This window comes from Myotis myotis, unplaced genomic scaffold (assembly GCF_014108235.1).
Source record: "Myotis myotis isolate mMyoMyo1 unplaced genomic scaffold, mMyoMyo1.p scaffold_m19_p_2, whole genome shotgun sequence".
NCBI classification, from domain to species: Eukaryota; Metazoa; Chordata; class Mammalia; order Chiroptera; family Vespertilionidae; genus Myotis; species Myotis myotis.
Genome location: NW_023416324.1, coordinates 3542271 through 3566049, shown reverse-complemented (window position 1 = coordinate 3566049; position 23779 = coordinate 3542271). Strand labels below are relative to the sequence as shown.

The window sequence follows — 23779 nt, the reverse complement described above, 5'->3', positions numbered from 1 at the left end:
CAATTTCAAAAAGTTTTCCAGTCCCTTAAAAAGTGAAACGTCTACCATGATCCAGCATTCCACTCCGGAGTATTTACCCCCATGTCCGTTCAAAGGCTTGTACCCAAGTGCTCACAGCAGGTTTATTTGTAATGGCCCCAAACTGGACACACTACAAAAGTGCATCGCCAGGTGAGTGAATGAATGAATTGTGGTTGATCCGTACAACAGCATACTTCTCCACAGGGCAAAGATACGAATGCTGCGACCTGCCACAATATGCATGAACCTCAAAGTCATTCTCCTCCATGGCACAAGACAGACCAAGAAACACATACTGTTATTTTAATAATATAAAATTGTAGAAAATTTTTCCAACTCAACTTTAGTGACAGAAAATGGATCAGCAGTTACTGGGGAAACTTTTTGAATGATGGACATGTGTATTATCTTCATCATCGTGATAATACAGAAGTGTACATAGGTCAGAACACCAAATTGTACATTTATTTATACTAATAAAAGGGTAATATGCTAATTAGACCTGGAGATCTTTCAGGCATTCTTCCGGACAAAGCCATGGTGGTGGGGCCAAGGCAGAAGCGGTTAGGGGCGATCAGGCCAGGAGGGGGAGGGCAGTTGGGGGTGATCAGGCCAGCAGGGAGGGTGGGGGGGGGCGGCGAGTCAGGGGCGGGAAGGCCGCCAGGAGGGGCCAGTTGGGGGTGAGCAGGTCGGCAGGGGGAGCAGTTGGGGGCAAGAAGGCCAGTGGGGGGGGGGCAGTAGGGAGCAAGCAGGCCAGCAGGCAGAGTGGTTAGGGGCGATCAGGCAGGCAGGCAGGTAAGCAGTTAGGAGCCAGTGGTCCCGGATTGCGAGAGGTATGTCCGACTGCCGGTTTAGGTATGTCCTAAACCGGCAGTCGGACATCCCCTTGGGGTCCCAGATTGGAGAGGGTGTAGGCCTGGCTGAGGGACACCCCCTACCCCATGCACAAATTTCGTGCACCGGCCCACTAGTATATATGTATATATATAAAAGGCTAACATGCTAAGTGTTGGACCGTCTGACCAGTAGCTATAATGCACATTGACAACCAGGTGGCAGACTCTCAACGCAGAAGCTGCGCAGCTGCAGCGACTTGGCAGAGGCAGTTCTCAGGTGATGCACCCCGAAACCAGAGAGGAGGGAGCCCGATTCCTCACGGGGCCGCAGGATTCCTCCTTCAGTCATAGGTTATGTTGTTGCTGGGGCACTCTCGGCCCCAAATCTGGTTTACCAACACACTTGTGTTTGCATTCCACACCCTGTATGACAGCAACTTTGCAGAGCGCCCTCTTGCACTCTGGGACCCCTTGGGGGATGTCAGAGAGCCGGCTGTGGCCTGATCCCTGCAGGCCAGGCCAAGAGACCCTACCTGCAGAGGGACCCCGCTCACTCTGCAGACACCCTTCAAGCCACAGTGCCACCCCAGGTGCACACGGGGTGGCCAGGGAGGGATCGCAGGAGGTTGGCTCCAGGACGTGTCCGGCTCATCTCACCCAGTCCCACCCCACCAGCCACCTTCTAATTAATTTTCTTTCAATGTGCACGAATCCATGCACTGGGTCACTAGTTTTTCATAAGAAATTATTAATTAAATATATTTTCAATTTCTCGTTAATGAATCGCATTGTCTCTGGGTGGTCTGCACGAGGTGGGGGCTTGATGTGACCTTGAAAAGCCTCGTCCCCACGGTGCCACAGACCTTATGCCCTGAAGCCAGTCCCTGAGGTTCCCTGGACCCCTTCCCTTGTCCTTTCACGGGAGCAGCAGCCCCTCTGTCCCCAACCCCACGGGCGAGGTACCGCCCTTGAGAGCAAAGTTCTGGGCGCGACTCCCCCTGGTGCCGTGTCAGCACCTGCAGCAGGTGCTCCGTAAGTGCTTGCCGATCGGGTCTGACGCGAGGCCAGGTGACCCGAGGCCCCAGGTGTGACAGCTGCAGCCTCGCCCCGCGGCCTCACCTGGGCTGCTGGTCTGAGGCTGGGGCTCAGACTGAGTCACTCCACGTGCCCGTCCCGTGTCTTTGAGATGCACAGTGGCTCTTTGTCCTTTGCTGGGCTTGCCCGGGCTCCCTAATCTGGGTGCCTAAGCCCAGGAGCTGCAAAGAGGTGCCTCCCCAGATAAGGCAGGTGCCCAGGTCAAGGTCCCCAGGGAGGGAGAGGGAGCCAAGGCCTCGGGGAGAGGCACCGGGATGCCATCTGGCCACATCCCACTCGGAGGAATTCGCAATGACGCTTGGACTCGATACACCGAGACCAGCAGTTTTGGGGTGTGCGTGGAGAACCCTCTAGAGCAGGGGTGGGGGACCTTTTTTCTGCTGAAGGCCATTGAGTATTTACCACGGAATTCCCGGGCCACCCACAAGGATCAACTTGAAAGTTATGTTGCTGTGAAAAAAGCTCCTGGACTTACTGAATTTTGAGTCCTGCTTGTGGTTCCCTAGGCAGGGCCAGACCAAATGTCACCCACCCCTGCTCTAAAGGAACTTTTAAAGAACCGTAGCCTTTCCATTCCCACGCACGGGAGAAAATATCGGCGACTGAAAACCAGTTATGCGTTACAGCGGGACCCATAGGACCCCTTCTTCTAGGTTCTTGATTGGCATTTGCCATGTGTCATGCCGCGAATGAGGAAACATTCAGTATGTTGTCCTTATGCCATAACCCAGGCTTTTGTGTAATCCAGACTGCGCTGTTCTCAGCTACACCAGGAGTGGCTGGACTGTTCTAGAAGCCCAGGCTTGGCCTCCTCACCTGGACGCCCCCCACCCCAGTCACAGAACTTGGGGTGTGGAGGAGCCCTAAAGACGGGTCCCCTCACCTCCGTCATTGTCCAGATGAGGCCCCTGGGCCGGGAGGTGTGGGTGGAGCATCCCTGCGGCTGATTCAGCTCTTCAGGACGGGCGGGCGGGGGGCGGGCAGCTCATGGCAGGCCGAGTGCACAGCCGGCAAGGTTTGGCTCTGATGAGCAGCCCCTCGGAGACAACACTGGCTCCAGGTGTGGGGCCAGGTGTCCCCTGTAAAACCCACTCAGCCGCGGCCTCAGAGCTTCCCAGGTTGGCTGCCTGGTCCAGTTTTCAGATGCTTCTCCCTCCTCGTCATAAGATCGTGGATTTCAGTTGACAAGGACCTTGGTTAGCGGTCTCTCAGTCCCTGTCCCCAGAGGCTCCCTGGCTCAGTTCCCAGGACGGCCCTGCAGTTCTCAGGCCTCGGCTCGAATGCCTCCATGGACAGGCGGTTTCTCACTGGCAAAGCCCGCCCCTCCCAGCACGGACGCTGGAACCAGCCCCTGGCCTACACGCCTGGCTCTGCGCTTTGGTAAGTTGCTTCTCCATCTCATTTCCCGTCTGAGAAACCGGAATAACGGGAGTTTGGTGTCTGCCTCACAGGATGGTTGTATGTGGGGCAGACAGCATTCCGTGTGCTCTGGCTGACTCGGTGCCCCCGTCTGCCCGCCTTCCCTTCCCCTGAAGGCATTTCTGGGCCCAGGCTGAGCCGGGGGAGTGGGGAGTGGGGCCGTGCCGCCCTGCCCCTGTGGCTGATGGAGTTGGTGTGCGGGCGCCCGGTTCCCGCGCCCCTGGGGGCCCGGTCTGAGTGTGTCCTGCGCGGAAGGCGCCCGGTTCCCGCGCCCCTGGGGCCCGGTCTGAGTGTGTCCTGCGGTTCCGGTGTAGCTGCTGGGGAAGAAGCCGCAGGTGCCTCTGGGAGTGGCTGGGTCTCTCCCGGCCGCTCAGCTCCCCTCCTGCACCACCTTTCCCTCCCTTTCCAAATGAACCACTCGCCGGGGGGCTCGGCCCGGCTCTTCCCTGGGGAACCCAAGCCAAGCCGCCCTGCCAAGCCTTCGCACGGCGGTCGGACGGCCGTGTTGCTCATTCACTCGGTGCTAACGGTTATTGTGAGCATCTTCGTCCCATAAAATGTTCTTCCTACTTTGATCCCAAACCCCCCTCCTTGGAACTCAGCCCCTTGTCCTCGTCTCTGCCTGCGCACCGTCCCGGTGCCGGGGCCCACACACCTTCATCAGGGGGGGCTCCGACATTGCCATCCCCCTATGGATCCGTCCGTTGTATGTTTTTCTTCTTCTTTTTAAAATATTTTTTACTGATTTCCGAGAGGAAGGAACAGGGAGAGAGAGATAGAAACTGCCGGGGTCCAGCCCCAGCAGGTCCAGGGGTCCCCAAAGGTGTGGATGGAGTCGGCGAAGAAGGAATGACATGGAGGCAGCGTTCAGTTGATCAGCAGCCTAGCCAGGATCTCCAGCCAGGATCTCCAGCCAAGTTCTGGTCTGGATCTCCAGAGAGGTTCTGCTTCAGATCTCCAGCCAGGTTCTGTGCCCATGTTCTCTTGCTAGGTTCTCCAGCCAGGTTCTGTCCAGGTTCTCCAGCCAGGTTCTGTAGCCAAGTTCCCTCGCTAGGTTCTCCAGCCAGGTTCTGTCCAGGTTCTCCAGCCAGGTTCTGTAGCCAAGTTCCCTCGCTAGGTTCTCCAGCCAGGTTCTGTCCAGGTTCTCCAGCCAGGTTCTGTAGCCAAGTTCCCTCGCTAGGTTCTCCAGCCAGGTTCTGTCCAGGTTCTCCAGCCAGGTTCAGTTACCAGGTTCTAGTCAGGTTCTCTTGCCAATTTCTGTAGTCAGGTTCAGTCCAGGATCTTTTGCCATGTTCTCTCGCTAGGTTCTGTCTCTAGGTTCTGAGGCCAGTTTCTGTCCAGGAACTTTTGCCATGTTCTCTCCAGCAAAGTTCTTCTGTCTCTAGAGAATGTTCTGTGTAGGTTCTGTGCCTAGGTTCCGTCTCTCCTGGTTCCGTATTCTAAGTTCTGTCTTGCTGTCTTATTACATCTGTATTTATACCAGTTGATTCAATCCTATCAATCTCTATTACAAAGGTTAGGGCGTTTCTTATCTCCATTCCAGGGAGTAAAGATTATGTAGCTTAAGCATGATTGTTCGTAGTTAAAGTGATTAATTACCCACCTGGCACTAGTTAAGAGGTTTTATTCCCTCCCTAACTTCAGGGGAAAATCCCTACCTGGGGAAACAACCTTTCTCAGAGACATTGGTTAAAACACATAGTGCCAAGAAGGTGAGCAAACATATTAAGAACAGTATGCCATATATGCCAGGTCCCTTGAAACAGCAAGCATGGACCGGCTCCCGGCAAGAAACATCAACGATGAGAGAGAATCATTGGCCGGCTGCCTCCTGCACACCCCACACTGGGGATAGAACCCTGACCTCCTGGTTCAGAAGTTAATGCTCAACCACCCAGCTACACCGGCCGGGCAGGTTTCATGTCCAAGAAGACACTGCCATCTCAGCCGTCTGTCCCAGAGCCTGGCCCGAGGCCGGGCCCGTTGCAGGAGGGAGTCCCGCTGGTCGGGAGCGAGCTCGCCTTCCTCCCTCATCCTGGTGGGCTCAGCGGGGAAGACGTGGGGCGGACTGTTCCGGGCGCTGCTGGCCACGTGCAGCCCCCGGTGCGGGGCCGGCCGTGCTGGGCTCGGAGAGGAGCGGCTGGGGCAGCAGCGGGCGGCAGGGGTTCCTGTAGGTTCCCTGGCCTGTGAGGGACAGAATGTGACCCCTCTGGGGGCCCGGGCTCTGTTCCTGGCTTCCCGTTTCCACCTGTGACAGCCCCTACGCCTCATTGTCGGGTCTGAGGGGCTCCAGTCTCCTCAGAGTCTTAGATGTGTCCCAGTTATGATTCTTTAAAAATATACATAAAAATTTTCCATAGTTCTCCTCCCCCTGCTCCCCTTCTTTGCTAAAATATTTTGAGGTTAATTACAGACATCATGACATTTCACCCCTAAGTATCTTACTTTCCCTCCGTCCTTCAGGGGGAGAGAAACATGGAAACATCAATGATGAGAGAGAGTCATTGATCGGCGCCCTCCTTCGTACTTTGGATTTTTAAAAATAAAGTCATGTTTTTGTGTAATGCCTTTATTTCACATACAGAAAAAATTATTAATCCCTAAATATCTCTACTGTTCCTGCCATATTCACTGTCTGCCGTCGCCCCCAAAATGCGACGGTATTTCTTGCGCTTGCTCCTTTCAGGCACCAGGCGGCGCCATCGAGCTTTCCGTTCCTTCCCCACGGCCACCGCCACCTGTGCGTCTGCCTTCTTTTAACAACAGGCGGGGATGTGAATTTGAGCCCTGCGTCCAGGGATGGGGGCTGGTGCTGGTGACGCTGCAGGCCCAGCTCCAGGCCCAGCTCGCCTCCTCGCCTGGGTTTCCTCGCTCTCTCTCCCTCTCTCCCTCTTTCTCTCCCTCCCCACCCCCCATCCTGCTCCCTCCCCCTCTCCTGGGGGCCCCTCGTTTCTCCTCTCCCTCGGGCTGCAGGCATCCTCTCCAGATCCCGCTCTAGGTAGTCGATTCTCTGCAAATATTCACTGGGCACGTGCAGTGCCATTTAATTCACACGAAGATTCCAATGACCTATGACCTTTCCCTGCAGTGTGTTCATTTTCAAGCGAAGCTTGTTGAGCAGAAAGGATTTTTAACCCTTGATGGTCACGGGAATGGAGGAGAAAGAGTCCTGGGCCGAGAAACACGGACCTGGGTTCCAGACCTCGCTTCGTTATTTGGCACCGGAGCCCGAGCTCCTCCTGCTTGAGTGAGCGCGGGAGGGCCCGACTGTCCCGCGTGCGTGGGGACTCCGCGTCCTGAGGACGAAGGGACGCTCACGGTGCGGAGGGGCGCAGCGAGCTGCACAGGTCACACCCCGCTCTTGCCCGTGGGAAGCGGGGCGCTGCTTCACAGGCCCCTCCTGGATGCTGGGGTTTTGTCCTTGACAAGGGGCTAGCGGCCCCTTCTGGTATTTTTTTTTAAATATATTTTTTCTGCTTTCAGAGAGGAAGGGAGAAGGAGAGAGAAAAATGGAAACATCAATAATGAGGGAGAGCTATTGATCAGCTGCCTCCTGCACGCCCCCCACTGGGGATGGAACGTGTAACCCCGACATGTGCCCTGATCGGAATCCAACGGTGACCTCCTGGTCCACAGGCCGATGCTCAACCCCTGAGCCACGCGGCCAGGCCTTCTGGTGTTTTGGATCCAGTCTCCCTGGTTGTTTCTGTGGCGTCTTATTTGGAGATTGTGTCCATCCAGCTGGGAGGGTGGGGGGCAGGTCAGGCCGCTGGTGACAGGAGGGTGGACAGGAGAGCTGGGCAGCTGCCAGCCAGGTGTGAAGGTGCTTGGAATTCATAAAGCTGGACACAAGCGGGGCCACAACCCAGTGCAGTCCCGTCTTCCTGTGGGAGAAGACCAGCCAGGAGCACACATGTGCTGTTAGTCCCTGGCACGCCTGTAACTTGTCATGTGACCTTTACGGGCCCTGTTATGTGCCTCAGTTTACCAATAGGAAAAAATGAGAGGGGATGGATGGATCTCTCAAGTCCCCTGGGCCCAGCCAGTGTGGCTCAGTGGTTGAGTGTGGACCTATGAATCAGGAAGTCACGGTTCGATTCCTGGTTTAGGGCACATGCTGGGGTTGCCAGCCGGATCCCCAGTGTGGGGTGTGCAGGAGGCAGCCGATCAATGATTCTCTCTCATCATTGATGTTTCTATCTCTCGCTCCCTCTCCCTTCTCTGAAATCAACAAAAATAAAAAATAAAATGCATACATACATACATACATACATACAATACAATTCCCTGGGCACAGGCCCCACCATCCTCCCAGCGGCCACTGGAGGGCAGCACCTCCTCTCCAAGTGCAGCTCAGCCCTCTGGACTGTCCTTGGCAGAACCCTAGGTTCAGTTAGATTTTCACTGAAGGGCGCCCCCAGGAGGCCTTTTGGGAAATTCCTGGCACTGGTGAGAGGGACACCTCCTGAGAGCACCAGGGACCAGCTGGTGGGCTGTTTCTACCGGATATCTTGTTTCTCAAACCTTTTCTCAGGACCAAGAACTTGTGGACACCAGCCTTGGACATAGGAATTCCAGGGCCTGAGAGGGTCTTGCCAGCTCGGCTCCCAGAGGCCCAAGGGGGAGGGCAGGGCTGGTCCTCCTCCCACCTCAGGAGTCTGCTCTGGGCGGTGTAAAGGCAGATTCTCCCTGCCCTCCCTGCTGTGTCCCCCACCCCCCCACCCCCACCACCTCCATGGCTCCCAAGAGGAAACTTCAGGAATTCAGTTAGGAAAGTGTTCCCAAGGCCAATGGGGGGACATCAGATTAGCCCCAAACTGGCATCACTGAACGTCTGGTCGTTTTTATTCGATGTTTGTTTTCAGTTTTTAAACTAAATTCATCCAAATTCCTGCTTTGTGTGGTTCGTAGGAGTGAAAAGTTGAAATCAGAACTTAACAGTAAGCAATAACACCAGTCAGCAGTAATGTTTACACTTCCCACAAAACTTATTAAAATGTCCATTGGGGGCTGGGAACTTTCATTTTTTAGCCTTCCAACATTAAAACAATGTGATTGGCTACAAAAAAAAAGGCGAAATTTTGAAATGTTAGAAGATTCTAGATCTTCTTCATTCTTTCTTTTGTTTTATTTTTTTTCTCTCTTTTTACAGAAGCAATGCTTGTTTATCAAAAAAGTATAATCTAAGCCACTTAGAAAAGGATCGTTTAAATCCTTGGTGTGGAACCTTCCAGATCTCTTTGTATATTCATACACACACATACACTCACTCACACACGTTTCCAAAGTCATTTATTGCATCTAAATGCTACAGGGACGTGGGAGCGGGTTTATCGTTTAGAAAGATCAGCGTGCACGATTCCACGGGAGGCTAGCCAGCCCTTTCATTCCTGTTCCAGCCCATTCCCCCCGGGGGGTCTGCCTCACATCCCTCCTCAAACTTTTCCGCTATCTCGTTGTCTGAGGGGGGGGTGCGGGGGGGGGGTCTCGGGGTTTTCATCAGAAATCAGCACGGGTGCTCCCGGGGGCGCGGTGCGGCCGGACCAGGTGGCGTCCCGGGGTCGGTGTGGGTTCTTCCTGCCCCACCTCACCCTGCAAGCTCAAAAGAATGTGCCTCTTCTCTTCGCTTTCTTCTCAGATCTCAGCAGGTCATCCAGCTTACCGTTGATCTTGCGCAGGTAGGACTGGAGCTCAGAGCCTGTAAAAAGAAGAGGGGCCCCCATGAACCCGGAGAGCGGGAGAGCCAGACGCCCTTCCCCGCACGTGAGCTCAGGGCAGTGTGTGCGGTGCCTCCAAAGGCCCGCGTGTCCATCCGATTGGCTTCCCGCATCTCCACTGGGTGTGAATCCAGGCTGGCGAGCTGCCGGTCTGCCAGGGGTGACATGTCGAAGGCGGGTCTATACTCTCGCTCCTCAGCTTCTCCTGTGGTGCCCAGTGGCCCTTCCTCGCCTTAGGGTGCAGAGGTGTTTCCCAATCCATTGCCCCCGGTCTGTGTTTGACCAGCGTTGCTTGGGAACAGCCCTTGGCTCTCAGGTCCTTCCTCACTGAGGGTTGGTCATGCTATGGAACTGTGAGATGCAGAACTAGGGGATAGCCGTGGGCCACCCAACCGGTTTGACCGGGGACAATCACGACTACACAGAAGGAGGGCCTGCTGCCACCCCCCTGCTCCCTCATCAGCAAAGGCGGGCCACCACCGGGTCCGTCCAGGGCGGGTGTGGGAGGAAGCCCTCTTACTGTCTCCCGGGAGTCACGGGAACCATCCCAGGCAACGAGGCTCAGAAGGGCCACAGTGGACCTCCAGGCAAACAGCGATGGGGAGTGCTGGGCCTAAGAGGTCCCGGTATCGGGGACACCTGAGCCCCTCGTGAGGGTACATTGGAGTGACATCCCTGCCCCTGCCAAGTAGACAGAGCATTTGCGATGTGGCCTATGGTGAACTGTACAGTCTGTCCCTGTGGCAGGAATAGTGTGGCCCTGGCCAGGTGGCCTAGCTGGTTGGAGCATCATCCCATGCATCAAACGGTTGCAGGTTCAATTCCCAGTCCGGGCACATCCCTAGGTTGCAGGTTTGAGCCCTGGTCAGGGTGCATATAGGAGGCAACCAATTGATGTTTCTCTCTCCACCTTCCTCTCCCTCTAAAATCAATAAAAACATATACTCAGGTGAAGATGGAAAAAAAAATAGTGTTAATTTTGATTTGGGGAACCTGGCAAAATTAGAACAAGGAGACGGATTGAACCTGAGCTCCCCGTGGCTGGCCCGCGAGCAACTGGACCTGTTTAGGAAGACGCCAGCATTTTGAAAAAGGAAGCGTTACTGCTAATATCGCCTAGAGCAGTGGTCGCCAACCGGTGGTCCGTGAGGTCTGAAAGGTTGGCGATCGCTGGTCTGTAGTATAATATGGGGAAACTAGAGGCCGGGTGCATGAAAATTCATGCACTGGAGTCGGGGTCCTCCAGCCGGCCTGCCCCCTCTCACAGTCCGGGAGCCCTCAGGGGCGGGAGGCGACCCAGTGATCAGGGGAAGGCGATGCCCCCATCACACCTCTGCTGCTGCCAGTACAGTATAATATGGGGAAATTATCATTACAGCTGGCATCATTATTTTTTCTCTTAGTATCATATTGGAGGAGCAAACTGATGCGAAGGAAATCAATAAATGAACCAAGAAGGAAAGATGGGGAAAAAACCTATTTTGAGGGACGGGGGGGGGGGGGGGGGGCGCTAGGTACAGAGACTTAAAAATCTTAAAAGAGACAGGTAAAGATGGGGTGATATTGATTGGAAACCAATTCCATTGTATTAGAGCAGGGGTCCTCAAACTATGGCCCGCGGGCCACATGCAAATACAAATATTGTATTTGTTCCCGTTTTGTTTTTTTACTTCAAAATAAGATATGTGCAGTGTGCATAGGAATTTGTTCATAGTTTTTTTAAAAACTATAGTCCGGCCCTCCAACGGTCTGAGGGACAGTGAACTGGCCCCCTGTTTAAAAAGTTTGAGGACCCCTGTATTAGAGGATGTAAAGGTGTCAGGAATGGTAGATAGAAATAGATTGTAGAGACAGAGCAGACGAACATAAAGATGGGAGAACTGCAGAGTATTTATATTCTTACAACCACAGAACCGAAGTCGGAGCTTGGCCCAGTGGGTTAGCGATTCCGGGGGAGTCGGACGGCCTCCACCTGCACCCAGCACCCCGGTGTCAGGGCTTGATCCCCAAGAAAATGTGGCTAACAGTGTGGTCCACCCTACCTTGAGGGAGTGTATAGGAGGAGCTGAGATGGCTTGGGCTACAGACTAAGATAACAGTGTGTGGGGAATGACTTAGGATGGGTTACACAAGGTTAACCTGGACCTACACTCTTACGGGAGTGTCTGCATATTGCGGACATCTTGCTTCTCCTACTGTCTGTGGCCAGGGCCAGGCAGGGAGTAAAGCATACAGCCGCCATCCTCATCGCCTCCTCGGTTCTATTCACCGGCATCGCTGCCTGGACTAGGAAAATGAGTCGCCCCCTTTGCCACGCCCGGTTCAAGTGGGCCCATCTGGGCCTCCTGCTGCTTAGCTGACTCTCCTCCCTGCTCGGTTGCCAGAAGAGAGAGGCCCACCAGAGCCCGAGGGAAACAGCGGTCCACAGATTGCAAAGAATAACTGAGAGTTGATCTTACGATAATTAGAGTGGTCCTCGAAGTTGGCTTCCACCACTCTGCCGTTCAGGGGCTGGGCATTGCGGTACACATTGCGGATGGTCTCGTCCTGGTGACCCAGTAAGGAATTCTCTAGCTTCCCAATCTGTAGGCAACAGGAAGTGACTTAGGGAGAGGGAGAGACACATGGTGATTTGAAAGAGTTTCGTTAGAAATGGGACTCAGTCTCAGACTTGTGTAACTCTGATAAAGCAGGTGTGAGATCTCAAGCCCAGAGGAAGTTCTGGGTGCTACCTGGCAGGCACAGGACATGCATCCATTTATTCTTCCAAAAATCTCTTTTAATCACTTTCTGCGAGTATTTGTTCAACAGTAGAAAGGGGAGAAGGACGTAAACAGAGACATGCCAAGCAGCAAGCTCGATGTTTGTTTTCCTGAAAATATCTGTATCTCATCTACATCCTTGAAAGGCATTTTTGCTGCGTGTACAATTCTAGATCAGCTGTTTATTTCTCTTGGTGCTTTGAAAAGATGGTTTCACTGCTTTCTGACGCTCACTGCTGCTGCGTGGAATCAACTGTCAGTGTAATCCTGCTCTTTTAACTTTCCCTCTCTGACTGATGTTCAAATTGTTTTCTTTGTCTTTGATTTTTTTGTGATTTCACTCTGATATGTTTAGTGTGTGTGTGTGTGTGTGTGTTTTAAAATCGACATTGAGCCCTAGCTGGTTTGGCTCAGTGGATAGAGTGTCGGCCTGAAGACTGAAGGGTCCCAGGTTTGATTCTGGTCAAAGGCACATGCCCAGGTTGCGGGCTTAATCCCCAGTGGGGAGTGTGTAGGAGACAGCCAATCAATGATTCTCTCTCAATATTTCTATCTCTCTCTCTCCGTCTTCTCTGAAATCAATAAAAATATATTTTAAAAAAATTTTTTTTTAAATAAAATTTACATTGACTCATTGGACTAACTGAATATATGACTTTGTGTCTTTCAACCCTTCTGAAAATTTGTCAGCCAATATTCCTCAAATTGTACCTCTTCTCTATGCTACCTCCCTTCTCCTAGAGTTTCAACTTGATATTTGTTAGATTTTCCCACTATATTCTCTGTCTCTCTACTTCTTTTTCACCTCTTTTCCTCTTTGTGTTTCATTTTAGATAATTTTCTCAGCTCTGCTATTAAATGCATTCACTCTGTTCTTACTATCTTTTCAATTCTAGAAATTATATTTTCAAGTCTCTGTGGTCATTTTTATACTTTTTGTTCTTTTGTCATATTTAAAACTCATATTAAACATGCTTATACCTATTATGCAGTTTTACATAGATAAACATTCTTATTTCACGTTAACTGATAATTTTGCTCTCTGAAACTTGTGTAGGTCTATTTCTACACAAGTTTCTTCTCAGAGGGCTGCAGGGATTTTCGGTGGCAAAGACCTACATGTGACGCTGTCCGCCACAGAGCCATTGGTGGAGTCAGGGCGCAAGCCCCGTGAGGACGGCGTTTTGTACTTCAGGGGCCGACAGCAGCGCCTCTGAGAGTAGCGCCCAGTGAGAATTTGCCTTCACTGTGCAACTCCCTCCTCTGGCCTGGGTCAGGCCTGTCCTTTTGCTGCAGGAGCTATGGTCCCTTGGGTTCTGTGATGCCTGTTTGGCCGTCTCTGCCACAGCACCGGTAAGATCACCCCTGGCAACAAAGGGCAGCCCAGCAGCCCTGTCCATGGACACCACCACCGGAGCCCGGGAGGTGGCCCTGTGTGGGGTTTGGGGGAGCACTCTTGTTAGCCAGGCAGTCCAAAGGGGAGCCCTGGGTGAAGGGCTCCACGCGGTACCTGAGCCCTGGAGAGCTGCACGAAGTCGGCCAGCAGGAACCAGCGCACGTTCTCCGTGCAGGGAGGGGTGGTGAGGGAGCCCGCGTAGGTGTAGTAGAAGCGGAGGTTTGCGGGCAGCATGTCCTGGAGGTCCAGGCTGCTCAGAACGGTGTTTTGTCCTAACGGAGGGGACCACAGATGAAGAACGTTAGGGCCTGCTGCAGCCCCTCGAGGGGACGCTCGGCTCAGAGCTCGCCTCCTGCAAACTCCTGACCCACGCGGAGCGGCACCGGCTGACTCCGGGGACACATCTCCCCAGCGTCCTGCTTCCTGGAAGGGTGAGGAGCAAAGACCTGGGGAGACCCCTCAGCTACCTCCTCCTGGCCAGTTCTCCATCCCGAAGGCGCCTCCTCCTCTGTAACAAGGGAATGGTCAGCAGGGGTGCTGTGGGGGGAGGGGCAGTGTTTGTAAAGTGCTGGCATGGACCAGCATACGGGCCAGTGCTCATGCGTGTGACCTATCATCAGCATCGCCGTGTGGGCTGAGACCAGGGCAGAGAATTTCGGGAGAGAAGAGGAAGAGCAAGGTGATCCTTTTGGAGAGGGGACAGCCAAGGCCCCGAGGAGTCGTCTAAGATTTCTATGGGGCCGCCTCAGGCCTGTTCACATTTGTAGCTACGAATAACAATAATCCCCATGCGTGTCTGTTTCCGCCCAGCCACATGCGGCCGTGGCTACAGGCTGGGGTTGGTCTGGGCTTTGGCAGGTGAGCTTGTGGCGGATGAGGGGGGCGGGGGGGGGGTGTGGACGCAAGGGCGAGGAGGGCGTTTGTCGGAGCGAAGGCCCTGGAATCTGCGAGGTACAGAGAGAGGAAAGGCACGAGGCTGACTCGTGGTGAGAGCCAGGAGGCCCATGGGCGGGAGGTCAGGAGGCCGGGGGGAGGGGCGAGAACAGAAGTGGCCAAAGTGAGATGCTCAAAGCCAAGCCCTCAAAGCCGACGTGGGTATTGATTGCTCAAGGTCCAGGGTTGGCCCTGGGAGTAGGTGACCCCTCTGACCTGAACTGGCCTCCCAGAGGGAGAGGGCGGGAAGTCCAGCCCCCAGTCTGCGTGTCCCCCACGATGATGAGGGGCTGCCGTCTAGAGATTGGTCTCAGCTCGCCACCGAGGGGGACCCTTCTCTCTAGGGACCAGGATCGATCACCTCCCAGCTGGGGCCAGGGTGGAGGGGGGGGGTGGGGGGGTGGGGGGGGAGCACTTAAGTGAAGATAGCGCTGGCCATCCAGAGGTCCCGGTTGTGGGAAGGACAGGTAGATTATGGACAGGCTCTCAGCGGGTTCGAGGCCTGAGCCAACAGCAGGAATGGCCGGAAAAGGAGACCTAGCCCAGGGAGGGTGCTCACCCTTCACGGGGCTCATCTGCCACCCTCCCCACCAGCGCCACCCTTCCCTGCCCATGCCCCCTGCCCCCCCCACCACACACTCATTCCTCCCCCCTCCTCCCTCCTGCCGCTGTTGGCCTCCCTTACCTAAATACCTGACGTCTTCCAAGTGAGAAATGAAGTTGCTGTAATACGAGTTTTCCTCATAGTCCTTGACCTGCAGGGCAAACAGAGCAATGACCTCAGTGGGGAGAGACTGGCCCTGTCCCCTCTGGCCCACCTGCCGGTTCCCTGGCTGGTTGGGCAGAGCCGTGAGGGCTGAGAGGGGGCACCTTCTGGCATCCCAGTCTCTTCCAGGCAGACAAGCTCTGAAGCATTTTGGCAGCTTCATGGGAAGGGCCAGGAGTCGCTGTCGGAATATCCCAGGGGCCCCGCCAGCCCTGGCTGCTCCGCCCTGCCCCCTGCCGGGGCCTCTTCCGCTTTTGAATGAGTGTTGCCTTTCTTAAAGTCAGAAAAGTTGCTTTGGGTGAAAATCGCCTATTTTCAATAGTTCTTTCCAGTCAATGGGGTTGAGCCACTTCTTCTTGCACCGCATATAAATCCAGGTTTCTGGGATTTATAACTGCCTCTTGCTGTTTGCTTTCTAAATGTGCCGTGTCTTTTTCTGTCCCTCTGTTCCACCTTCTGTGTTCAACAAATGCTTCCAGTGCACCATGGAACCACGTTTAGTTATTTTCTTAGTGGTTGCTGTAGCGATTACAATATACAACTTAACTTAGGTTGATACTAACTTCCAGTAAAATAATCGCAACTTTTGTCCTAGCTGGTTTGGCTCAGTAGATAGAGCATCAGCTTGTGGACTGAAGGGTCCTGGGTTTGATTCCCGTCAAGGGCGCATGCCTGGATTGTGGCTCCAATCTCCAGTACGGGGTGTGCAGGAGGCAGCTGATCAATGATTCTTTCTCATCATTGATGTTTCTCTCTCTCTCTCTCTCTCCCTTCCTCTCTGAAATCAATAAAAATATATTTTTAAAAATTATAATAATAAATAAAATATAGCAACTTTCCTCCAGTGTAGCTCCATTTCTTCCCCATCTTTTGTCATCTATAATTACACCTACATATATTATAAACCCAACAACACAGTGGCATTATTATTCCTTTAAGCTATTTTGAGGGGAGGGGGCAGGTTTGAGACCAAAAAAAAATAGTTTCTGTAGATGCTCTTTTGTCTGTACGCACTGATCTACCATTTCTGGCCTCTGCATTGCTTTCTGTGGATCTGAGTTACTGTCTGGTGTCATTTTCTTTCGGCCCAAGGATTTCCTTTCATACTTATAAGAACGTCTGCTAGCAATTATCTCGGTTTTTGTTTATCTGGGAATGTCTTTATTTCACCTCATTTTTGAAGAGTGGTTTAGGATATGGCTTCCTGGTTGACTGTCATTCCACTGCCTTCTGATGACTTGTTTCTAATGAGATGTCAGCCGTTAATTGCACTGCCAGTCTGTATATATAACAAATTCTTTTTCTCTTGTTGCTTTCAGCAGTTTGACTTTGATGTGTCTGGCTGTTTATCCGATGTGGGGTTTGTTGAGTTTCTTGGGCTGGTAAATTAATGTTTTTCATCAAATTTGGGGAATTTTTGGCCATTGTTTCTTCAACTTTTTTTCTGCCACTTTCTCTGTCTCCTTCCCTTCTGGGACTCCCATTATATGTATGTTGGGACATGTGGTCTTGCCCCATGAATTTGTTTTTCTTCAGTCTTTTCTCTTTGGTCTTCAAGATGAATAATTTATTTGTTCTGTCTTCAAATGCACGAATTCTTTTGCTGCCTCATCTGCTTTGAGCTCTTGTGAATTTTTTCATTTTACTTTTCAGCTCTAGACTTTCCATTTGGTGCATTTTTACTGTTTCTGTTTATCTATTGAGACTTCCCTTTTGGGATCATTGTCATATTTTCCTTTAATTATTTGAGCGTCATTTTTAAAAAACCCTCTGAACATATTTATGATAGCTGTTCTAAAGTACTGACTGTTAAATCACTCTCCATCGACTCAGCATTCGTTCGATTGACTGCTTTCTCTTCTCTAAAATATGGATCACACTTTCCAATTTCTTTGCATGCCCAACTTTTTGGGTTGAAAACTGGACATTTTAGATAATGCATAGGAGCAAATATGAATTCTGATTTTTAAAAATTGTGCTGAGGGTGTGTTTTTCGTTTGTTTGTATGTCTGTTTAATAAGTTGCCTTGGCTTTATTGCACGATACGTCTCCCCAGCAGTATGTAGCAGCGGATGTCTTTACTCTGTTTTTTTTGGTGTTTCGTTCTGTGTGGTTTTCTTTTTTTCCTAAAAAAACAGGAAGGTATTCTCTCCCAGTTCTGGAGGCCAGACATCAGAAATCGCGGTGCCCTGATGGCCATGCTCCCTCTGAAGGCTGCACGAGAGACACCTCTTGGCCTCTTCCAGCTCCTGGGTGTTATAAGCAACCCTTGGTGTCCCTCGGCTAACAGCTGCCTCACTCCAGTCTGCACTCCCGTTGTCACATGGCCCTCTTCCCTCCACATCCGCGTGTGTCTGTCTCTGTTCAGTTCTTAAATATTGGTTTTATTTTTTAGCCTGAATTCCTAGGGGCCGCTGAGGGTCAGTGGAGCTGTGGTCAGTCAAGGCTCTGAGCAGAGGTCATGCTAAATGCCCTGAGCCCTTAGATCTCACCCGCTGCTGGTGGAGCTGGGTGAGGGTCGAGAAGCACGAAGCCCAGCCAGTTCTCACGCTGGCCCCAGCATTTGCTCCCACCTCTTGGGAAGCTTACAGTCCCTCCGTGACTCTCATTCCCAGGACATCTTCCATCAATTTCTGATCGCTCTGCCCTTGCCACTCACCCCAACTGGGACTGCTCCGCAGGCTGTCAGAGCTGCGAGTTTTCTCCGTTTTCTGTCTTTTCTTTCAAATTTGCTACTTATACTGACAGCCATCGCCCCCTCCCCGCCACAACCATGAGTTTTCAGCTTATCTCCCAAATCCAGTCAGCCCCTTGCCCCAAGCAGTGCAGCTGCTGGCGTTCCTGTCCAGCCCCCTGGTAAGCCACCTTGCTACCAAGTTAGCGGTGGGGATGGGAAGTCCACCGGCTACCACTGCTCTTGCTCAAAATTCTAGCTCAGCCGGTGTGGCCCAGTGTTTGAGCTTCGAACTATGAACCAGGAGGTCACGGTTCGATCCCCAGTCGGGGCACATGCCCGGTTGTGGGCTGGATCCCTGGTGTGGGCGTGCAGGAGGCAGCCGATCTATGGTTCTCTCTCATCACTGATGGCTTCTATCTCTCTCTCCCTCTCCCTTCCTCTCTGAAGTCAATCTAGCTACTTTTCACAAGTAAATGCCTCCGTGTGTTGCCTGCCTTTGGTCTGTTTCCAGAGCACTGATATGGTTGCTTGTGACCATTTTATCCAACTTAATACTTGTTTTGGGGGGGGGGGGGCCGGATTCAGCGCTACTCCTTGCCACGGAGCCCAAAGTCCCACACCCCCCGCCCCCCGACTTCCTTAGACACTCAGAGGTGTTGCCTGCACCTGGCGGCCGCCGGCCTCCCCTTACCCTCCACCCGGCTGAGGTTCAGTCAGCCCCCCGTGATCCCAGCTCTCTGAAGTCACCTTGTCCAAGGTCCCCGAGTTTGATGACACAGAAGGAAAAGGGTAAACCTTCCCCGAGTCAGCTTGTCCAAGGGCTGGGAGCTCAGGAACAGGGAGCAGGGACAGGAAGGAGACCCCCGTCCACACTGAACGCCCGTGTGGATGCCGATCTGCGCCCGCCCATGCGGGGTTGTGCCTACCTCGATTAGGGCCGCCAGCACGGCCAGGCCGTCGGGAGCATTCTTGGCTATGTCGTAGCTTTCATACTTGGAATTGTAATGAACGACGTGAATCTGGGGGGGCAAGACAAGGTGGGTCAGGGGCTGTTCAGGCAGACTCCGAAGGCTTCAGGTTTGCAGGAAGGAGGAAAGCAAAGAGGCTCCACCGAGGCCTCAGACTGTCCCACACAAACAACGCCGCCCTCTGCCGCCCTCCGTCTAGGCCACAAGATCTGTCAAGTCCAGAAAGTTCAGCCTGGCCAGTTCTGCTCAGTGGTTAGAACATTGGCCCAAGGACGGCAGGGTCTTGGGTTCGACTCCAGTCAAGAGCACAAACCTGGGTTGCAGGCTTACTCCCTGGCCCTGGTTGGGGCCTCTGCAGGAGGCAACCAATCGATGCGTCTCTCTCACACCGATGTTTCTCTCTCTCTCACCCTCCCTTTCACTCTGAAATCAATAAAAGTATATTAAAAGGAGAAAAGAAGAGTGACTGGGGTTTGAGGGAGGCGGACCTGGCGGGACACTCACGGTACCTCAGCCGCATATCTGAGCCCGTCGATGGTGTGCTCGGAGCCGCTGATCTCTAAGGCCGCGCCGCCCCAGTGGAAGTGCATCTGCACGGCGATGTACTCGGTGCCCTCGGCCGTGGTCATGCGCATGGTGGGGGGCAGGCTGATCTGCACTGGAAGAGAAAACGGGGGACGGGGTGGGGGGGCAGCCAGGGGTGCAGGCGGCTGATGGGCCAGGCCTCCCGGGGAGGCAGCCTGGCTAGCGTGCCGCGAGCAGGGTCACCTGAAGGGCGTGGAGCGTGCTGAAAACACAGCCATTCTACAGAGTAGCCAGATCATCGTGGAAGCTGAACTGTAGACTCTTTCAAAATACGTGAGAGAAATCTGAGTCACTGAGTCACGTGCGCGAGCTGTGTGTGTATTCTGGTTGACAAGCTGGGGGGACCCCAGAGGAACGGGCTGCTGGCCGCCGGACGTTCTGCAAACGCAGAGCGTGGATGTTACATGGTCTGGTCCAGACTTCCGACGGGGGGCCGCCCACACCCCGCTCTTCCTGCCAGCCTCCACCCCTTTCTTGGAGGGAAGGGAACGCAGGGCTTCTCTTAAGCCTCTGAGAAACCCCGGGCCTCCTGTGGGCACTGTGAGCGAATCAGACTCCAGAGAGAAAAGGAGGAAATCAGACAGGGGCACAGATCAGGGAGCAAAACCAGCGGGGCTGTGGCTTCGGCAGCATGGCCACCGCACCTGGGTTTGCCTCTGTCACCTGGGTTTGCCTCTGTCACCTGGGTTTGCCTCTGTCACCTGGGTTTGCCACTGCACCTGGGTTTGCCTCTGTCACCTGGGTTTGCCACCGCACCTGGGTTTGCCACCGCACCTGGGTTTGTCCCTGTCACCTGGGTTTGCCTCTGTCACCTGGGTTTGCCTCTGTCACCTGGGTTTGCCACCGCACCTGGGTTTGCCTCTGTCACCTGGGTTTGCCACCGCACCTGGGTTTGTCCCTGTCACCTGGGTTTGCCTCTGTCACCTGGGTTTGCCCCTGTCACCTGGGTTTGCCTCTGTCACCTGGGTTTGCCTCTGTCACCTGGGTTTGCCTCTGTCACCTGGGTTTGCCTCTGTCACCTGGGTTTGCCTCTGTCACCTGGGTTTGCCTCTGGCTGGTCTGAGTGGGCACAGGAGAGGCTGGCAGGGACTGAGGGAGCAGCGGGGACGGAGGCTCAGGACAGAGGCCGCACACCTCAGGAAGAGCCTCCTCACTTCAGGGCCCAACACCGGTCCCCCTCCAGGCTGTGCTCTGGAGCAGCGGTCGCCAGGTGGTCCGCACCACGGAGGGTCCGAGACGTTCGAAAGGTTGGCGACCGCTGCTCTCGATGCCCTGCGGCCACCCTGGTAGGAGCCTCGCCCTCCCCTCACCTGTGTGGCCGTTGTTGGTCATGAAGAAGTCGCCGCCCTGCGCCTCGTAGCCGGTCAGGTTCAGCGCCTTCAGGGAGGGGTTGTACCGCACCTTCTTCCTCTGCACGTCGATAGGCGACTGTCTGTCCCCCCCGCAGGTGGGGTACTCCTCGTGCCAGTGTGTCTCATCGTTCGGCCCCTCTGAGGCGGGAGAGAGCAAAGGGGAGCACAGGTCAGGGCCCTCCCTGGGGCGCCCCACTTAGGGCAAAGGTCAGAGCCTGCCACTCACAGCAGAGCCTGCCCAGCCGGGGCCCCCAGTGGCCAGCAGGATGCCAGGGTCAAGGCCAGGCTGCCTTGTAGAAAGCAGACCCAGGGCCTCAGGAGGGGGTGAGAGGGGCATCTGAATCCACTCCAGGGGCCCCAGCCCTATAGATATGACTTGGTGTGTGTGTGTGTGTGTGTGTGTGTGTGTGTGTGTGTGTGTGTGTTTAATATATTTTCTAATTGATTTTTACAGAAAGGAAGGGAGAACATCAATGAGAGAGAAGCATCGATCAGCTGCCTCCTGCATGACCCCTACTGGGGATCAAGTCCACAACCCAGGTACATGCCCTTGACGGGAATCGAACCTGGGACCCTTCTGTCCGCAGGTCGATGCTCTATCCACTGAGCCAAACCGGTTAGGGCACAACTTGGTGTTTTGAAAACAGTGGTGACTACACAGCCTCAGTTTCCCTCTGAAGGGCGGGCAGCTGATAAGTGCGTTAGGGGCTCCTTGGGCTTGGGCATCACTGAGCCCAGGACCTTCTGCGAACGGAGAGCATGGATTTTCCCGTTTCCTTGGATGCCACCATGTCCTACCCAACCCCCACCCCTGAGAGTGACACGGCCCCCACGCCCGCCGGCAGGACCTCCCACCTGCTTCCTGGCCCCAGGCCTTCCATCTGGTTCCCGGTCCCTAAAGACCAGGTATGGACTCAGGACAAGAAGGGAAGCACCAGATTCAAAGATGAGCAAATAATTGGTTAAAACATATCAGAGCAGCCCGGCCCCCGTGGCTCAGTGGTTGAGCACCGACCTATGAACCAGGAGGTCACAGTTCAATTCCCCATCAGGGCACATGCCCGGGTTGCAGGCTCCATCCCCAGTGTGGGGCGTGCAGGAGGCAGCCGATCAATGATTCTCTCTCATGACTGATGTTTCTATCTCTCCCTTCCTCTCTGAAATCAATAAATATATTTTTATATATCAAAGTAAGGAAATGTATCTCTCCCAGCCACAGCGGGGAGAGCGATGACCTCAGAACAGCTGTGGGTCCTGGTCTCACCCCCTGTGCCTGCGGGTCCAAGTCCCGCCCCCCCCCCCCGCCCCCCGGGGGCCCAGCTGCGTGAAAAGGGCACAGCTTGTGTTAAGGAGGACCTTGGACCGGGGCCTTGAGCAGCTTCTTGGCTTTGCAACAGAAAGTCCATTCTGCGCTTCTCTACATGATGTCCAGACCAGGTTTAAACAATTCTCTCCGGGAGGCGGATGCACAGCCCAAGATGGAAGGCCCTGGCCCAGGCCCTGCCAGCACTGGGGGGAGGGGGCGTGTGCAGGGCTCAGTATTCCGGGAGGCCCTGGCAGTAGCTGCCCCAGTCCTCCCGGCCCTTGGTGGCTGTCTGCAGGCCACAGCCCCACGGCCGGGCTGTTGGCATTCCCTCTCTTCCTCGCCCTCCCAGCAGGGCCACGGCCTCATGGATTCCTTAGCCCAGCACCCAGTGGCCAGGGCTGGCTGGCTGCCCCGAAGCTGGACCCCCTGTGTCTCCCTGCAGCGTCCCTAGTCCCGCTGCCCTTGGACTAAGGGGACATAGGTCCGCCCGAATGGGTGCCTCCCATGTCGGGGGTGGGCTGTGCAGAGGGGGCCCCACACCGTGTCTGCTCCTGGTCCTGCATAGGCCAGTGGCCGCCGGCTTCCTGTCGGGGCCATGCCTCGGGGCAGCTCAGAGAAGATGGGGCGGGAGGCAGGCGCTCTGGGCGCTGCCACGGGCAGAGGTGTTTCGTGTCCAAGCCCCACAGACACGGTCTCCCTCTCCTTGGCTCCCACGGGGCTAAATGCCAGGGGCTTCCATTTCACAGGTAACAGTCGGGGTTCAGTCAAGTGTATATTCCAGTGTCAGCAGGGTCCTGGCGACCGAGGGTGGGCAGCTGGGGGCCCCCAGAGGCCTGGGTGCCCGGGTCCTCGACCGTAGGGACGTTCATGAGACAGCCGAGAAGAGCGCTCCCGGGCCCTGGAGGCTGCGGGCAGGCAGCCCTTGGTTTCTTGTGTTGTTGTTTTTAAATCCTCACCAGAGGAAATGTTTTTATTGGTTTTAGAGAGGAAGGGAAGAAGGGAGGGAGGGAGGAGGGAGGGAGGGAGGGAGGGAGGGAGGGAGGGAGGGAGGGAGGGAGGGAGGAAAGAACATTGATGTAAGAGAGAAACAGCTATTGGTCACCTTCCATACACACCCCAACTGGGGGTCGAACCCTCAACCTAGGTGTGTGCCCTGACCAGCAATCGAACCCACAGCCTTTGGTGTACGGGACGATGCTCCAACCCCCTGAGCCACCCGGCCAGGCCAGCAGGCAGCCCTTTGTGACAACTTTGTTTCCCACTCACAGGCCAAGAAAGCAAAGGACAGGGCCCAGGCTCCCAGGCCAGCCGGGGGCAGGAACGTGTCCGAGCCCAAGAGCGGCAGGTGAGCCGGGGCCTGGGAAGGGCAAGCCAGTCCCTTTCCCTGCATCGCGGCTTCAGGACGGTGCGTCCTCCTCACCCCGAGCCCTGCAGCCAGCGCGGGGCGGGCCCCAGCGGAGGGCACACATGATCCCGTGTGGGGAGCTCCCACGCCTGAAATGCCAGGCTTCCCCGGGGTCCTCAGGAGGGTCACGGGGCCCCCGGGCCCTGGGGTGGGGCTCACCTGTGTACGTCCAGTCTTGATGGGCCAGGGCTCCCAGGAGGAGCAGGGGCAGGCTGATGAGAGTCCTCATGGCGCGGCAGGTCCAGAATCAGGGCCGGTTCAGGGACACTCTCCTTTTAAAAGGTCAGAGACCCGCTGTAAGTCACAATTTTCTACGTCTGGCTGGTTGGTCCAGCCTCGGGGGCACCTCCCACCTTGGCCCTTCTGACGCGCTCACATGACAGGTGGTGTGCACCTGGCCTCCATCGCGCTGCCATGGCCAGGCAGCCTATGGGTTTGGCTGTTCCGTGTCCTGACTTGGGAAAACTCACGTGAAGGCCACACAGGGCGGCCTTTGTGGACAGGGACACCCGGGAGGGGATGCCCAGGGCAGGGAGGGGCT

At 54.7% G+C, this 23779-nt stretch overlaps 1 protein-coding gene across 1 annotated transcript; it reads right to left on the bottom strand.

Annotated features, from left to right (window-relative positions):
- Positions 1 to 8971: 8971 nt before the first annotated feature.
- Positions 8972 to 23511, bottom strand: CA6 (carbonic anhydrase 6). Its single transcript, XM_036353065.1, has 9 exons — positions 23398 to 23511; positions 20486 to 20665; positions 19100 to 19248; positions 18549 to 18641; positions 14865 to 14934; positions 13361 to 13518; positions 11488 to 11671; positions 9162 to 9320; positions 8972 to 9069 (listed from the first exon to the last, which is right to left on the bottom strand). The coding sequence occupies exons 1-9, from the start codon at positions 23465 to 23467 to the stop codon at positions 8972 to 8974; spliced, it is 1161 nt and encodes a 386-aa protein (XP_036208958.1). The 5' UTR covers positions 23468 to 23511.
- Between the last annotated feature and the right edge of the window lie 268 nt (positions 23512 to 23779).

Bases quoted from the DNA above. Each gene is read 5' to 3' on its own strand.
- CA6 (XM_036353065.1), bottom strand. From the start codon at position 23,467: ATGAGGACTCTCATCAGCCTGCCCCTGCTCCTCCTGGGAGCCCTGGCC. The intron at 11,672-13,360 runs GTACCGCGTGGA...TGTTGCCTACAG, and splicing joins TGCAGCTCTCCAGGGCTCAG to ATTGGGAAGCTAGAGAATTC. The intron at 9,070-9,161 runs GCACCGCACACA...TTCTTTTTACAG, and splicing joins GGACACGCGGGCCTTTGGAG to GCTCTGAGCTCCAGTCCTAC.